Source organism: Urocitellus parryii, chromosome 1 (genome assembly GCF_045843805.1).
Source record: "Urocitellus parryii isolate mUroPar1 chromosome 1, mUroPar1.hap1, whole genome shotgun sequence".
Lineage (NCBI taxonomy): Eukaryota > Metazoa > Chordata > Mammalia > Rodentia > Sciuridae > Urocitellus > Urocitellus parryii.
The window spans coordinates 77314160-77331853 of record NC_135531.1 but is presented as its reverse complement, the minus strand read 5'-3'; the positions used below and the strand labels follow the sequence as shown (position 1 = coordinate 77331853).

The window sequence follows — 17694 nt, the reverse complement described above, 5'->3', positions numbered from 1 at the left end:
TTCAAAAATAAAATGACTTTCTCTTAATTTTGTTTTTAATCAGACAGTCTTAAAACAAGAGAAAAATAACTATAATGCCTGGGTTTTTATTGGTGTTGCTGCAGCGGAGCTAGAACAACCTGATCAGGCCCAAGGTGCCTATAAGAAAGCTGCTGAACTAGAACCAAATCAATTACTAGCTTGGCAGGTATGTAGACATGTTTTTTCCCCTATAACATGGAAAATAATTTGTTTTTGTATTTTTCAAAGTATAAATAACAATATTAAACATTTAAACGTCTATTTGCCCCATATAAGAAAAAAAATTAAATTTACTGGTCTTTTAAGCCTATAATTAGTTTTTTAAAAAAAGTGTTGCTAAAGAATAATATGTATCACTATTTAACATTCTACCTAATGGACTATTTCTGAAAGTAAGGACCCAAGTTGATCAACTATATAAATCTTTAACATAATTATAGGTACATTAAAAAGATATCTAGAATATTCTTTATGCTTACCAGGGGGAAAAGAATTGTATATAAATGTTTTCTAAAAAATAAAATAATGTCAAATTCCCATTTCCCTCTCTTAAAGTCCAAGTTAAATTCTTTATTCGTGTCAATCTTAATGTTTTTTAGTTGGATTCTCTAACTTTTTCATATTTAATGAATTTGTTTCATGTGTCAATTACATCTTTGAAGCTAATTAATAGGAAGTAGTAGGCTCTGGTAAGTATGAACTTCTTTCAGGTTCAGATGAATAAGAACTTGGGTGAGGGTACCTGGTATACCCTTAGAGAAATGGCTGCATTTGAAGCAAAAATGAAAAATTTCACAAACTACTTGAATATTTTTTCAATTTGTATCATAAAAGTAGTGTCATTCAAAACACATCTAAAATTAAATCTTCTCACCTGTACATATATACCTGTACATAAATACACAAAAGGGTAACTACATAGTTAATGAATACATTAATTAGCTTGATTGTGGTGGAGCTTATTTTACAATGTGTACATATATCAAAAACATCAGACTGTATATCTTAAATTATTTTTCTGTATAAATGATATCTCAATAAAGCTTTTTCCAAACATACTGAATCATTTTTAAAAAGTAGTGCCATGTTTTTTACCACATTGAAATTTTTTTTTATTGTGAAACACTTCAAATACATTTTGAAAAGTGAAGAGAATGGAATAATGAACCTCTTTATGCCCATCATTCAGATTCAGTAAAAATCTACCCATATCAGTATTTTTTCACCTGTCCCTTCATCTGCTTTCTCCCACTCCCAGTTATTTGGAGGCAAATTCCACACATATCATTTCATGTGTAAAATATGGTAATATTTTATTGTAAATAATATTTAAAGGTTATCACGTTATTTAGCAAAATAAATGAATGTAGGAATATCAGATGGTTAGATAAAAATAATTGCTACTATTTCTTTTTTTAGGGGTTAGCAAGCTTGTATGAGAAGTGTAATCACATAAATGCTAAGGATGACTTACCGGGTGTTTACCAAAAACTCCTGGATCTTTATGAAAGGTAATGTATATATAGGGAATGACTATTTTTTTTATAAGCTTGAATTAGAGTAAACTGATTAAAAATTATATAGAAGTATGCCAAGCATTTACTGGGATTTGGGAAGCATTTTTCTTTCAAATGTTTATCATAGAATCTCTTGATTATAATTAAAATAGGATCAAAACATTCCTAGTAAGAAGATTGACTAATTTGGGAATTTTGGTATTACTTTTAGTCAATATAATGAAAAATGACATTTCTTAAATTTTTTATTTTTTAATTTTTTTAACAAAAGGCTCTTTTTACAAAATTTTATTGTGGTATTTTTCAATAAAATAGTACCTGATAATATTATTGAGATATTTTAATTTTTAGTGCTTTAAGTTCTTGATTATTTTCATTATCAGATTAAAAAGTCATTTTTTGTTGTTTTTGATCTAAGTGTTGACAAACAGAAGTGGTGTGATGTCTGTAAGAAACTTGTGGATCTCTATTACCAAGAAAAGAAACACCTAGAGGTTGGTTAATGGTTTTCTAATGTCTTAGACATCTTTTAATAAAAACTATTGTTAGAAGAAAGCTATCATTTTGCCTAAGTGAAAATTAAAAATTAATATGTGGTATGATATCATAAGACTTTAAGAGGTAAATTACAATGCTTTGGCAATTATAAACAATTCAAATTTAAGGTATCATAACTTCTAGATCTTTTTGAAACAGGGTGAGTTATAAATTAAATAACTAAAAGTGTCATCTGTGGAACTTGGTGACCAAGGTGGTAGCTGATGATTTAAGCTATAGGTGTTGGGAACTGTGGTCATCAGTTTTGTATCTGCTCTGGTATCTCACATCATATTTCTGATGGAAGTACTCTGTGGATTTGCCCAATCAGCAAATATTTTATAGGTTTCATAATAGATGGAATTCTTTGCTTACGCTGTTTTTATATATTAGTGGATATAAGAAGTATTTTTTATTTCCAGATTTTACATTTTCTATTGTCATTTATATATATTTTTTATTATATTTAAGATAACAGTCATTTTAAATCTCCTTTTTAATAGGTGGCTCGAACATGGCATAGATTGATAAAGACACGGCAAGAAGAAGGTGCAGACAACCAGGAGCTTCATCAGCTATGGAGGAAATTGACTCAGTTGCTGGCTGAGAGTATGGAAGATCAGAATAATGAAACCCAGCAATTGGTATTAACTTATTTATTCTTGTTTGTATCATGAAAATTAATCCTTTAATTTAATTTAGAAAATGGAAACCTAATGAATATATAGGATAATACTGTCTGTCAGACGAGGTATTTTGGAAGTGTAATTTTACATTCATAGGGGCTCTTCCTGATAAAGTTAGAATTATTGGCCTGCAGTCTCATGAAGTCTGGAGGGAGTGGAATTGGTACTCAATAGCATTAGAATTTCCTTCCCTTGTATTAATAAGAATTCACAATAAATCAGTAACTTTATGCCCTAGAGGAAAAACTGTAAAAATTGTTTTTTTTTAATTTTTAAAAATTATACTTTGAAGGTGTGAACTTATGAACTGAGTACTGAATTACTTTGAGAATTAACAACTAGTTAGAGAATCTATACCTGAATAATCCTCCTTTTTAGGGAGCAGATTTTCAAGTAATTAAAAAAAAAACAATTTTTTTTTCTGTAAAAACATTGATTATTGCACCATACTTGGAAAATATCTCTGTAATACTTTTTTTGTTTGTGAGTCTAAAAGTCAGCCTAATTTCTTATTATAATAAATAGCTACTCAATTTATTCATGTATTTGAATGGAATTTTTAAACCTTAATAGTTACAGACTCTGTATGGAATAGAAAATTCATTTCCTTGTGTTTGCTTATTTGTTCACTCATTAATTTATTTCTTTATTCAGAAAATATTTATTGAGTATGTGTGTTAGGTAGTGTCCTAAGATCTAAGGATAAAATGTAAGAATAAGATCTTTCTCTATTTTTGTGTGGTTTGTTAGCTCTCCATTACTAGGACAAAATATAATAGAAAATCAAGTTAAAAGGAGAAAAGTCTTATTTATTTATTTATTTTTGGGTTACTCTTTTAGATATTTCTGTTCATGGTCAGCTGGCTGCATTGCTTTGGGCCTATGGCAAGACAGAACATCATGGTGGGGAGCACATGGTGGAGCAAAACTGCTTACTCCATGGTGGCCAGGAAGAAAAGAGGGAAAAGAAGGGACCATGGTCCTGATATACCCTTTGAGGGCATCCCATTGACCTAACCTTTTTGTACTAGGTCCAGTTTCCTAAATTTTCCTCCATCTTCCAAAAGTGCCATAAGTTGGCAAATAATATTTTAATACATGGCCTTTGGGATCATTTAAGATCCACACCCTACGTGATAATGGTGGTTAATCTGTGCATAGGTGCAGTTGTAGAAGAAATTGAGTAGTGACAAAAGAAAGAAGTAGCTTACCAGCTTCTCTTAAATCACACCTTTATAATATGGCTTTAATATTTTTCCTAGAATAATATAAGGTAACAGAATATCCAAGCACATATCAAAACAAAATGTCTTTTTGATTTGTATGTACTGTACTCTTCCATAAAAGATAATTAATTGTTATGCTATGTTGACCAGACTGTCTCTGAACTCCTGGGATCAAGTGATCTCACTTCCTTAACCCTTCCAAGTAGCTGAGATTATTGGCATTTACCACTGTGCCCAGCTATTGCCTGCCTGCCAGTCTGTCTGTTTGGTTGTTTGTTTCTTTTTTTTGTGTGTGCCAGGGAAGAAACCTAGTGCTTTGTGCATGTTAGGAACAGCCTCTACATCTCTAGCTTCAATTATACTTGTACTTTTTATACATTAACACATATAACTTGTGTTCAGTGTGATCTTTTCATATATATTCATAGCATGCAGTGATCATATCCAATCACTGTTCTTCCAACTTTTCCTCCTTCCCTGTTCTTTTCCTAATCTCTAATAATTTTAATAATTAATTTCTGAGGTGGGAGGGAAAGGGAGAGAGAAGGGGAATTGCATGGAAGAGGGAAGGAGACCCCCTTCGTTATATAGAATTCAGGTATGACGATGTGAGGGAAAAAAAAAAAGTAGGTCACATTAGATTGGGTAGAGAGAAGTGATGGGAGGGGAGGGGAGGGGAAAGGGGGAATAGAAGGACAGCAGAATAAAATAGACGTTATTATTGCTGTGGGTATATACGTGACTGCATGACCAATGTAATTCTGCAACCTGTACACTCAGAAAAATGAGAAATTATATTCCATCTGATTCAAATGTATGATATGTCAAGATCATTGTATTGTCATGTGTAACTAGGGAAGAAACTTAGTGTTTTGTACATGTTAGGAGCAGCCTCTACATCTCCAGCTTCAATTATACTTGTACTTTTTATATATTAACACATATATCTTGTGTTCAGTGTGATCTTTTCATATATGTGCATAGCATGCAGTGATCATATCCAATCCAATCATATCCAATTAAAACAAATAAAAATAAATAAATAAAAAAGAATTTCTGGCTGTTAAAAATAGATTCAAAGGTTGGGAGAGGGGTTATTTTCCCCTTGAGTTAAGAGTGTTTACAAAAAAGTCATCATTTTCTATTTAGAATAATTTCATTATTTTTTTTTGAAAAACCATTAGCTTTAACTTTTAGTTAATCTTAATTTTTGTTAAGATCATTAACTTTTTCAGAACATTGAAATTTTACTTATTCATGAAGACTTTGTATCATTTTTACCAAAGAAAATTTGAGGTGGTAAACTTCATTAGTAAATTAAGTCATAAAATATTTATTAAAAAATGTAGAACTTATATTAACCAATATAAATGATTATAAAGTGTTTTAAAGTGCTTGCCTTGGGTTTTAGTGTTGCTGTTCTTGAGCAAGACTTATTTAAAAGGCCTCTTGGAATTTTCTTCAAAGTCAGATAATACTGTATAAGAAATTATTTCATTACAGTTCAGTCTTATCTCTTTTGCCAGAAGCAAAGTGCTATATACAGTTTTTAAAAATTTTTAAAAGTTTTCTAGTTGTAGATGGATAAAATACCTTCATTTTATTTATTTATTCTTATATGGTGCTGAGGATCAAACCCAGTGCCTCACATGTGCCAGGTAAGTGCTCTTATCACTGAGCCATAACCCCAGCCCCACAATTTCTATTTTTTTTTTTTTTTTTTGTGATGCTGGGGATTAAATCCAGGGTCTTGTGCATTCAAGGCAAGAACTCTGTCAACTGAGGTATATCCCCTGCCCACCTCCCCACAATTGTTTTTTAAAGGTTGAAGATTTGCTACTATTGGAGATGTTCCAAAGAATATGTTAATGATTTCAGAAGAGATGGTTTCAAAATGATGTGAACAATAACAGCTATACTAGCATATAAGACTGCTCTGGTTGATTTCTTTGTAGGAGACAGCAAAGAAGGGAAGAATGTTTAATTTAATTTAATTAAAAATGTTATTAACTTATAGTTATCATTTATTAGTTTAGTGTAGTCTGCTGGCCAGTTAGAGTTAAAATATATTCTAAAATTTGTATGTACTTTTGTTTTTCCCCTCTTATTGTCTGGCTGACAATAAGACATTTGCAGCTACTTGAAGTTTGTATACAGAAGTCTTATACATTCAACTGTTTATCACATTTGTCATTTAAGTTTATACATGAATACCTTTTTTGTTTGTTTCAGCTTTTAACTGCATTCGAGAATGCCCTGGGCTTATCAGATAAGATTCCTAGTGAAGATCATCAAGTACTATATAGGCATTTCATTCAGTGTTTATTGAAAGTAAGTAGATTCTTAAAAAATCTTTTTTTTTTTCCACTGGATTAACTTTCAATATTATTATTATTATTATTATTATTATTATTTATTGTTGGTCGTTCAAAACATTACATAGTTCTTAATACATCATATTTCACAATTTGATTCAAGTGGGTTATGAACTCCCAATTATACCCCATATACAGATTGCTGAATCACATCAGTTACCCTTCCATTGATTGACAAATTGCCTTTCTAGTGTCTGATGTATTCTGCTGTCTGTCCTATTCTCTACTATCCCCCCTCCCCTCCCCTCCCCTCCCCTCCCCTTTTCTCTCTCTACCCCTTCTACTGTAAATCATTTCTTCGATTTGTATTATCTTGTCTTACCCCTCCTTTCCTCTTATATGTCCTTATGTATAACCCTGAAGAGCTTGAGAAGAAGATGTACATTAAACAGGGATGAGAGGTGGGAGGGAAAGGGAGTGAGAAGGGAAATCGCATGGAAATGGAAGGCGATCCTCAGGGTTAAAAAATCTTTAAAGTGAGTTTTATTTCTAATCAGGAAAGTGTTCACAAATGCATTTTACTACGATTGGAGTTTAGTTTATTTTGCTTTTGTATTTTCAAGTTTCCTCATGAGACTGCTAGGTTGAAGAAGGCTTGTGAAGGAATGATAAGCATCTATCCCACCATACAGTATCCATTAGAAGTGCTCTGTTTGCATTTAATTGAATCAGGTAATTTCTTCCTTATTATCTTGTGTGTCCTAGAGCTATGTGATTGTGTGGGAGTGATGTTTGTATCAATCAACAAATATTTTAGTGCTTACAATGTGTAAGATACAGTTTCTGTATTTCTGGACATAAAAGGAAGGAAATAATAGTAGTAGACTTGCGAGAGTACTTTGTAGTACCTTGAGAAAACAGTATCATCGTGAGTTAATTGATGAAGTATAAGGTCTTAAACTAACATGGTGTACAGAATAGGTTGTATAGAAGATAAACTCGAGTAAGTAGATTGATAATAGCAATGAATGAACTCAGCACAAAATGGAGTCATAGAAAGGAACCCATGAATGAAAAAAAAGAAAGAAAGTGATTCTTAGAGGTAAAAGAAGGGAAAAATCAATTTTAACTTTCAATTTTCCTGAAAAGTTGACTCACTATGGAATGATGGTTTGTATGAAAGGTAAGTTAGTGAGAGATGTGAGATCAATAACAAAGCTAGACACATAGGTTGGAAAATGGAAACATCTTTTGTGTAAGTAAAAGTGAATTGGAGTAGATGACATCAGAGAAACCTAAGGGAAAAAGGCTGATCCTGGGCAATGCCAGCTGATTTGAAGAGAAAGGAAAAGGACAGAGAAAGGGAGAAGGGAACAGAGGGGAAGGTGGGAGACCAAGATGGGAAGCAAAATAGAAGGAAGGAGCAGTTGAAAAAGGAGATTACTAAGGTCTATCATGACAGACTAAGCAACTAATTTTATAATTGAGACCTAATTATTAAGACTGTCTTTAGGGCTGGCATGCGTGCGGCCCGGGTTGGATCCTCAGCACCACATACAAACAATGATGTTGTGTCTGCCGATAACTAAAAAATAAATATTAAAAATTCTCTCTCTCTCTCTCTCTCCCTCTATCACTCTCTCTTAAAAAAATAAAAGACTGTCTTTAAATCAAAGTAATTGAAGTGGAACTTAGATTATAATGATGGAGAAAAATAGGAACAAGTGGTTAGTTAGCAGGTATAAGAAGAAAAATAACTCAGAAATTTAACTTGCTGCATTTAAGGCCAGGAGGAAGAATTGTGAGAAGGGGATAATAAATTTTTAGAGGGGTAGGAGAATAATTGTTGTAGTGTCACCTGCAGGAGCATTTCAAGAGGAAAGGGCTTCTGGACATTATAAATGCTGTATTGAGGCCAAAGAAGATGAGGTGTGCTAAGAGATTATCAGCATAAGGGTCATGTGTGTGGATTTTTGTGTGTATTTTTCCTCTGTTAGGAAACGTAATTCCAAAATCACCCAGTTTTTTTCATATTTAAACATAAGATCCAATGTGTTCTAAAGATAAGTGGAATGATTTTCCTTATTATATGACCTTTGGAACCCATCCCTCCATTCCTTTTTCTTCTGGTATAGTTGCTAAGGAGAAATTAATGACTGGTGATCACTCTTTTTCTCTCCAATCTCATTAAGCTATTAATGGTTTATACTGTTCCCATATTCTTGGACTGCTTACATGCCAAATGGTGCCAGTGAGTCTTTTGAAATTTCTGTTTTGAAAACTGATGGAATGCTTTCTTAATAATCATGAATGTGCCTTTAACGTGTATTTGTTAGGTAAACATGGCCCTTATAGTCCAGAAAGCCTGAAAAATAGTAGAAGAAATAAAATTAACAAATACCCTAAAGTTTTACTTATGAATGTAGTAGCTGACAAAGTGCTCCATGAGGGGTGGGGGAGGCAGGCGGTGTGGGGGGAGAGAGAGAGAGAAAGGGATTATTCTAATTTATTAGAAATTGTATTGGTTTAAGTGAAAAAAAATCATTGTTAAAGAGGATTTGGGAATGGGTATTTTGCAGAATTGAAAGAAAGTAGATCTATATCATGGCAGAGAAGAGTGACTAGGTAAATATTTACACATATGGCAAAATCAAGGGAGAATTCTTTTCCTACTGAATTGTTAGTTGCAAGAATTTTTGGAATGGTACAGTTCAAGTTTATTCTAAGATAAAGCATTATTCTGGGGATGAAAGTTTGTTAATTCAGGGCTGTAGGAAGGCATGGTTTTCTTTTTATTGTTACTCTAAGTCAAACTTTATGTATTCTGAAAATTAAGAACTTTTGAAAATCTCTTAACTCTCCAAATTTCTGGCTCTTCCTCCCCCAGAGTATTTCAATATCTACAGAATTTTTTGCATCACTGCAGTTAATCATTAGGTTCTCTTCCACTGGAAACAAATATATTTCATTATCCTTTGTCTTGCTTGAGTCAGTTTGTAAAGCTTCATAAAACAAGTGGTGAATAGCTTTCACAGTTGTCATCTATTGAAATGTTCTTTCATGCTAAATGACCTTTTTGATTAATTTTGCTTTCTTGCTGAAATGAGAAAGCATAAGAAACTTTGGTTCTTCAAATTCAAATATAAGCAGAAAAGAGCTTCTTTAAGATTTTGTGCTCTAGAAATATTAGAAAATGCAGATGAAATGTACATACGTACTTTAAAAATTTTTCCTCTCTCAAGCCAGGTTTATTTAAAAGAAAAATTCTGTAATAGTGATCAATTTCTTCGTTATGTCAGAAATTAATTAGTTTTTTAAGAAATTCTACCTTTTTTTTTTTAAGTAAAATTCAGGAAACAGAATTCTGTAGGTATTACCATACCATCCAAACTTCAGAACATCCTTTATATACCCTTGGTGTTTAGTATTCATCAACTTCAAGTCTGGCTTGCCTTTTGGAGAAATAAAAATAATATTGCTAAACTATTTTTTGAAATGTTTTTATTAGTGCATTGTAGTTATATATAAAATTGGAGTACATTTTGACGTAATTTTACATGCATGGAATATAATTTGCTCCTCTTCAGTCCCTAGTACTTTCTTTTTCTCTCCCTCCTTCCTCTATTCCCCTTCCTCAATTTTACTGATCTTTCATTTGTTTATAATTTTTAAAAAATCAATGTTTTATGGATACACATAAAACCTTCAAATCCTCTAAATGTTAAAAAGAGTACGTATGTTAAATACATTTTTGCTATTTAAAAACAATGATGTCTATTTTCTCTCTTTTCTTTCTCCCCAAAACATATTTATTTAGCTAGAATTCTCAACAAGAATTAGTATGGAGAAGAGGAGGATCTAGGATTGAAGCTGGAATAGCTGAATATTCCTCATCTCTTCAAACAGACTCATTATTGTTATTACTGTTGCCAGTTTTTGAGATCATTATGGATAATTTCTGTCAATGCCACTTGGTCATATATAGAGAATATGTTACCAGAGTTAAGCATGAATATAGTTTCCTGAAATCTCATTTTGTTTCTATAATTGTGCTTCTAGGCATTAGCAAAGGAATATCTTAAGAAGGTGTAGGAAACCGTCACGTCATGTGACCAGTGTTTTTCCTCTCCTGATAGGTTGAGGCACTGATGGTCATTCCCCCGACCCCCCCCCCCTCCCCAATGATCTGGCTACTCTTTAAGTTGCTGAAGACGGTAGCCCCCGCTCTTGAGGGTAGAAATAATGCAACCACATGTGTCTTCAGGCGAAGGCATGCCTTCCTACAGCCCCATGGGTCCAGTTGCATCTCATCTGTTCCTTTGTGATATTACCCTTTGCCCTATTTAGGATAAAATGTTCCATGGAAATGCCCTTTGTGTGTCCCCTTCTCTTATCTGCCCTTGGGTGTGGCCTTCCTAGATGTCAGTCAATCTGCTGACAGCAGACATCATGAAGCTAGACTCAGCCCCTTGAAATCTGACCCCTTGCCTCATTTGAATGGCTTTTCCTCAATAAAAGGGGCCAGCATGTGCTGTGGACCCTTAAGGTCAGAGGAGCCGTCATAGCATCCCTGAAGAAAAAGGTATTTCTGTTTCTTGTGTGGTTATTTCGTGCAGCCCAGTTCCCCTGGAGTGACTCCTGAGTGTTTTTGTCGTGAGCAATGTGCGGCAAGAAGATTTACCCTGTTCTAAAAGTGGCACCTGTTCATTTCACCTTTTGGAAACTACCTACCCACATGTGCAGTTTTGGGTATCTTAGATGATCACAGGAAAGATGCATGATTGACTTTTCCTCTTTTCATCCCTTGTGTTTTCTGTAATATTGTTTATGTTGCAAAGGTAGTGTATCATAAATTATGTTTCTATGGAGTAAGAGTTTTGACTCAGAACTTGAATCAAAGGTAAAATTTTTATAGCTATTTGTTTTTCTTTTTAAGAATGGTTTCTCTAATAATTCTCAGTACCTATTAAATCTTTTTGAACATCAATTCATGATGATATTTTTAAAGGATCATCGTATTTAATGGTACAGTACCTACAACATGTAAGAAACTATGCTAGTCTCTACTCTCTAGAAGTTCCCATTTAGTTACAGATGTGCAACAGAGGCAGGGCATATCTGTTTTAAAACTAGTAGTCAAGGTGTTATGTGATATTAAAATATTCTAGACTCATTGCTCTTATTAAAGTATGCTCTCTGGGTCAGTAGCACTTAAGAAAATGTTAGAAATGCAAATTCTCATGTCTTTCACCAGACCAACTGAATAAGAAGCTATAAGAGTGGAGCTCAGCATATTGTATTTTTAACAAGTCTTTCATGTAATTCTGATGCTTGGTATAAACAGTATCTAGTTTAGGCAAAATCACTGGATAGAAAGCAAAAAGCCACTGCCTTATATAGAAGGTATGGAGCTAGGCATATCTGTCCCTGAAGTTCATGTTTATGGAAGCAATAAGAGGAACATACTGACAGGAGGAAATTCATGTCTGGAAGCATAATAATAAGTGTTTTTTTTTTAAACTGGCTTTGTGATCAAACTACTCATTCTTCCATTTGTCTTCTTTCCTTTCTTTTCTTTTCTTTTCTTTCTTTTCTGTTGGACCCAAGGTGCTTAACCACTGAGCTACATCACCAGCCCCTTTTTTATATTTTATTACAGACAGGGTCTTGCTGAGTTGCTAAGAACCTCGCTAAGTTGCTGAGACTAGCTTTGAACTTGAAATCCTCCTGCCTCAGCCTCCTGGGCCACTGGGATTATAGACTGTACACCACTGTGCCCGGCTCTAATTTGTTTTCTTATTTTTCCAAACAGTACTAAAATGTCAATTCTTCAGCCATTATGAATTCTATTTTTGGTGCTAATTTGGACTTAAAAATCATTATGTTACCTATTCCAGATTATACATTGGTGTGCATCTGGTTTTGAAAAATTTGAAATATATAAACTAAATGGTATTATGCAAATAATTTACCTTTAACATCTGTGACTGAAACAGTGGTTCCATATATGATTTAAGGGCATATATTTTATGTAGATATTAAAGCATCATATATTTTTTTCAGATAAATTGTTTCTATTTGTTCCCATATTTATTGCTTTTATAGTCTATCTTAATTATTTTAAGAACTTCCATATGTGATAGAACAATTTGTTGAAGTGGTGAATGCTATTTACCATTAATTCTAAAGACAAATCACTTTGTGTGTGTGTGTGTGTGTGTGTGTATGTGTGTGTATGTGTGTGTGTGTGTGTGCGCGCGCGCACGCGTGCTGTTCTGGAAATGGCAGTCAAAATTTTCTAAATTGTTTTACCAAAATAAATTTTAAAGTAAATGTAGGCATCGGATGATTATTACATAAGCTTAATTATTACATAGAAAAAAGATAATTTTAGAAAAATGTGGAAATGTTCTGCTGAGTTTGTATACTTAGGAATATTATGTCTTTGTTCCAAGTTTTTGTTCAATGTTCAGAGGAGTAGCCCACTGTCTTTTGATTTTAGGATGCTAGAAAATTCCATTGGATCTGGCTGTCATGTTTTTGTCAGTTCATTATTGCCCACAGGGAGGTAACTGATGAAGATATCCTCCTTTGACAGGGGTTCCTTCATTTAACAACTAAAATTGTTACTGCTGAATAGGAAAGAGAGACTTGGCAAACTATATGCTCTGTAATTTAACATACTAGCAAGTAGCAATAGGTGTTTTGTCTGAAACCCTTTAGTATGACTTCAGATTCAGTGTCTGTGGATAAAGTGGTTTCTACTATTTAAGAAGAAAGTATAGTTTTTTAATGAAATATTAATATTTTTGTATTTCCCAGTTTAAGTTTCGAATTCCTAGAATCATGATATGGTAAAGGACGTGTTAGATAACTTTTGAGATTTAAGTATATAGGATTTGGTACTTAAATACTTGGTATATGTACGCTAATAACTTTTTTCTTTTAATTCTAGGAAATCTTACTGATGAGGGACAGCAGTATTGTTGTAAGCTAGTGGAAATGAATTCAAAAAGTGGTCCAGGCCTCATTGGCTTAGGCATTAGAGCATTACAAGACAAAAAATATGAAGATGCTGTTAGGAATCTAACAGAAGGTAAATTTATAATGTGTGTCATGTGACATGAGTTGTAATTGTTAGTCAGTAGGCATTAATCTTGTAGCCTTGCTTTAAAGAAATATCTAAGATGGATGGGGAAAAAAAGGTACTGATATATCCTAGAGTCTTCTTAGGTTTGAATTCCAACTCTTCCACTCAGTAAATTCAAGACCTTGGAAAAGTTAGTTAAACTTTTAGTGTCTCAGTGTTTGCATTATAAAATGGGCATTGTTTTAAGAAAGCTTTAGCTTAGATTTATCATGTATGATGATTCTGGATGAGCTTATATTCAAGCTGAGGTCTGACTGACAAATAAACAAGATGAATGGATGAAGGGAATAGGAGGAACATTTTAGGTCAAGAGATGTATCTGTGACATAGCCTGAGGTAAGAGGGAAAACTCATTCTTGAAACTGCTAATAGTTTAGCAAGGTTTGAGAATGAAGTATGGGTGCAGAAAAGGGAAGAAAGTAAGGTTGGAGAGGGAATTTCAAACCTTGTTAAAGAGTTTGCACATTATCCTGAGGGCATTAGGGAAGCAGAGAAAGGCTTTAATGAGGTAAATTTTATTTTCTGATTTTTTTTAGAAATATTGTGACTAATGTACATACATAGGAGTGAATGTCCTATATTTTCAGTGACCTGGGATAAAGATGGAGATGTGAACTGAAGTGGTGGTAGTAGAGATGGAGGAATATGTGGAGAAAAATGATTGGGGACATTGAAAGTGTGGCTTTGTGATTGATTAGATGAGAAGAGAAAGAAGAGGGGAGGAGTCTGATTTAGATAGTAGATAGTGGTGCCATTCATTTGAGTAGTCATGGAAACATGGGTTTTGTTATTTATTGTTTTTAATCCTTTTAGGGCTAAAGGAAAGCCCTCTCTGCACAGCTGGATGGTATCATCTCTCCGAAGTTCAAATCAAAATGCATAGACCCAAGGAAGCTGTTCTTTCATGCAATCAAGGTATTCTTGACATCTTTTGGGTTTTCACATAAGGGTAGCCAATGCTGTTTGTGTTTTTCATCTTAAAGGAGAAAGATAGTGGTTTTAAAAAAATCTGGATGCTTTTTAAGTTGCTAATTTCAGTTTCCCTAAGGAGATTAAATAAATGCCAAATCTGCATGCATACCTACTAGTTTTATTTATTTTTAAACTGGCAATGAATACTTACTAAGGTTTCTCATATTTGGAATTTGACTTAGTCAGTTTAGGGATTTGAGTGGAGGTGCTCTGTCTTTATAATATGGAAATTTCTAGTATTATATGTGTTCAGGACCTTCATGAATTCTTAATTTCCCTGGTATAAATAAGAAGTCTTGGGCATCTTGGAGACTTTCTGAATTTTGAGGTGAGGTATGGAGCTAGGAAATCATAAAAGGTGATTCTCTATTCCTGACTAGGCTAGAAGCCTTGCTTCTGTAGTTGAAAAACAAATCACCCAGCTCCACTCTAATTCATTTTTCTCTGTCCAGTATTCTTAATTTGTTGTGTGTTACAGATGCTTTGGCTAAGTGCTAACCTTTATTATGTAATAAATATAGATAGCCATTGTTGTGTCTCAGGATCTTTGGCTTTATCATATGTTTTGTGAAGATAGAGGTTTTTAGTTTATATGTGTTCTGTTTTAAAGTCAGATCTTTCTATAAAGAGTTCAAGTAAGAACTTATATTTACCTTTGAATCATTCCTCATGTATATTGCTTTAGAAAGTTAGATTTATTTTATCTGTAATTTGTTTTATAAAAGCAAAAAAAAAAAAAGTGAACTGATGTAGTTATCTTCATCCAGATGTCCTTCATTTTGTCAGCTCTGAAGAACATAGAAAATCATGGTGTGTCTGGAGACAGTCTTTATCAGAAGAACCTTTGTCTTCGTTTGAAAGCAGAAGTTTTGATTAAACTCTCAGATTATGAATCTTCAGAGGAGGCAATTTGTTCTCTCAATCAGGTAATCTTATCAATTTTTCCCTTAAACTTTAATTAGTCCCAAGCAACCAACTATCTCTCCTTACTAAATATTTACTAACACACATTTTGAGTTAGAGCTATGACTTCACCATATCTATACTTTGACAAATCATTCACATACTTGGAAACTCCTGAAGTTATTTGCTTCTTCGTTAAATTCTTACCAGTGCTTTGACTGTGAGGCACTTTCTTTAGTTTTAACTGGTATTCTCTCTTCTTTTTGTTCTCTAAGGTCATCACTACTTGATTATTATTAATTTGTGATTCTAAATTGTTTTCATAATGGTTTTATAGGTCATTACAAGATTAATTGAGGACTTTAATATTAAATTTAAGGAATGTTGTTAGTTTCATTCAAAAAAAGATTAATTTTTTAAGAAGGAAACTGATTTTTTAATGTTTTTGGTTTAAACAATTTGAAATTCCCTAGCAAAAAAGACAACAGGTAAATTATGAATTATCACAACATTGCACCTTATAGAGTTTGTCAGATAACAGCTATTTTTTTGTCTAAAATTAAAATTATAAATTATATCACTTACTATATTGAAGGGTTTTAATTTTTCTATTTTTAAAATTTTTTTCTAGTTGCCTATGGACCTTTATTTCATTTATTTATGTATGATGCTGAGAATCGAACCCAGTGCCTCACACATGCTAGACATGTGCTGTACCACTGAGCTATAGGCCCAAAGTGGTTTTAATTTTTTAAAAAAATTATCGCTTTGTATATTTCAAGGAGCTTTGCATTTCATTAGAACTATAAAATTTCTTTAAAATTATAGCAGTTATCAGTATCCTTTAAGAACTAATACCTTAGTTGGGTTATCGTGAGGCATGCCTATAATCCCAGTGATTTGGGAGGCTGAGGCAGGTTGATTGCAAGTTGGAGGCCAGCATTGGTCATTTAGGAAGACCCTATCTCAAAATGAGAAATGAAAAGGCAGAGGGTATAGATCGATGGTAGAGTGCCCGTGGGTTTATTCCCTAGTAATGCAAAAAAAAAAAAAAAAAAAGGAACTAGTATCTTATTTTCTACTTGCCTTAATCTGTTTTGTGTGAATGTGTTATAAAATAGATCTTTCCAAAATTTTTTCACAAAAAAAAAAAAAAAAATGAAAAGGGCACTAGTAACTTCGGTAGATTGAAATACATCAAATATATTTAAATTCGTTTGTTCATGTTGATACAAAAAAAAAAAATCAACAGAACAACTTCAAGAAATATTGTCTTGGGAGGAAGCTAAAGACCACACTGGAAAGAAAACATTTATCTTGCTTTTCCTATCTGAACTTTTCTTTAGGATAAGTAGTTAATGAGAGGAGGAGAAATTCTTCTTAAAGTATTATGTAATAAAGGAAGAAGGAATGATGGAAAAGAAAGTCACCATTTTGCAATCCCTAATGAATGAATGGATCTAGGCATTAAGGATCAATGGCTGTTAACATCACAGAAAGACAGCTAGCCAGACAGCCAAATGCAAGTACACACGAAGTATTCTTGCAGGATATCATCCCAGAATCAGATCAAGTTTCTTCTAGATCTAACTACTAAAATACAGGGACAAAGAGCATATTAAACAACATAAGAATACATTCAGCAAACTTCAGATCTGTGAGAACTGTGACTAATAGTCCATATTTTCAGCAGTTAAATTGTAAGGGAGAAAGAAAAAAGATGGAGGGTAGCCCCATAAATAAAAGAGACTTAAGAGAGCTATCAGTAAATTGAAATATATGTATGCTTATTTGATTAAAACAGGAAAATTGCTCAAATATTTTATAAGGCAACTGGGAAATTTGATAATATTAAGGATACATGTTTAGTTTTGTTTAGGCATAATAATGTGGTTGTGTCACTTAAAAATGAGTATATCTTTTAGATAAGTTATATCTTGTTCAGTTAGTGAAGTGTCACAGATGAAAAGTTATCTGAGATTTGTTGTAGAATCATCTGAGTAGGTAAAGTGTGTGGATGTGTAGATGAAAAAAGGTGGCTTTTGTAGCTGGGTGAAGTGGGTTTATTAACTAGTCTTTGTTATGTATTTGAAAATTTCCCTCATAAAGTTATTACAAATAATTAAAGTGTTAATAGTGATAGAAAGTAGGGCTTCTATGTCTTTATTCTACTATGGTCTTTCTTTAATTAAAGCAAATATTGCTGCAGTTATGTTGAGGAGATTTTAGCAGTTATTTACAATTATTTTCTAGGTTTCTGATGCAAATAATATCCCAGGACTTTTGGTTCTCAAAAGCTTGGCTTATCTGAACAAAGGCTTATTAGATGAAGCTACAAAGGTTAGTTTTTTTGTTTTGTTTTTAAAT

At 32.9% G+C, this 17694-nt stretch overlaps 1 protein-coding gene across 3 annotated transcripts in view; it reads left to right on the top strand.

The window, feature by feature from the left end:
- The window catches only part of Skic3 (SKI3 subunit of superkiller complex), a 96582-nt gene that overhangs the window by 15498 nt on the left and 63390 nt on the right, over positions 1-17694 (top strand). For all 3 annotated transcript variants that reach the window (XM_026385897.2, XM_026385895.2, XM_026385896.2), the window contains 10 exons: positions 44-187; positions 1441-1532; positions 1957-2032; positions 2579-2719; positions 6220-6318; positions 6926-7034; positions 13258-13398; positions 14266-14367; positions 15211-15350; positions 17581-17667. In XM_026385897.2, the coding sequence (XP_026241682.2) occupies positions 44-187; positions 1441-1532; positions 1957-2032; positions 2579-2719; positions 6220-6318; positions 6926-7034; positions 13258-13398; positions 14266-14367; positions 15211-15350; positions 17581-17667 (1131 nt within the window). The remainder of the gene's footprint in view (positions 1-43; positions 188-1440; positions 1533-1956; positions 2033-2578; positions 2720-6219; positions 6319-6925; positions 7035-13257; positions 13399-14265; positions 14368-15210; positions 15351-17580; positions 17668-17694) is intronic.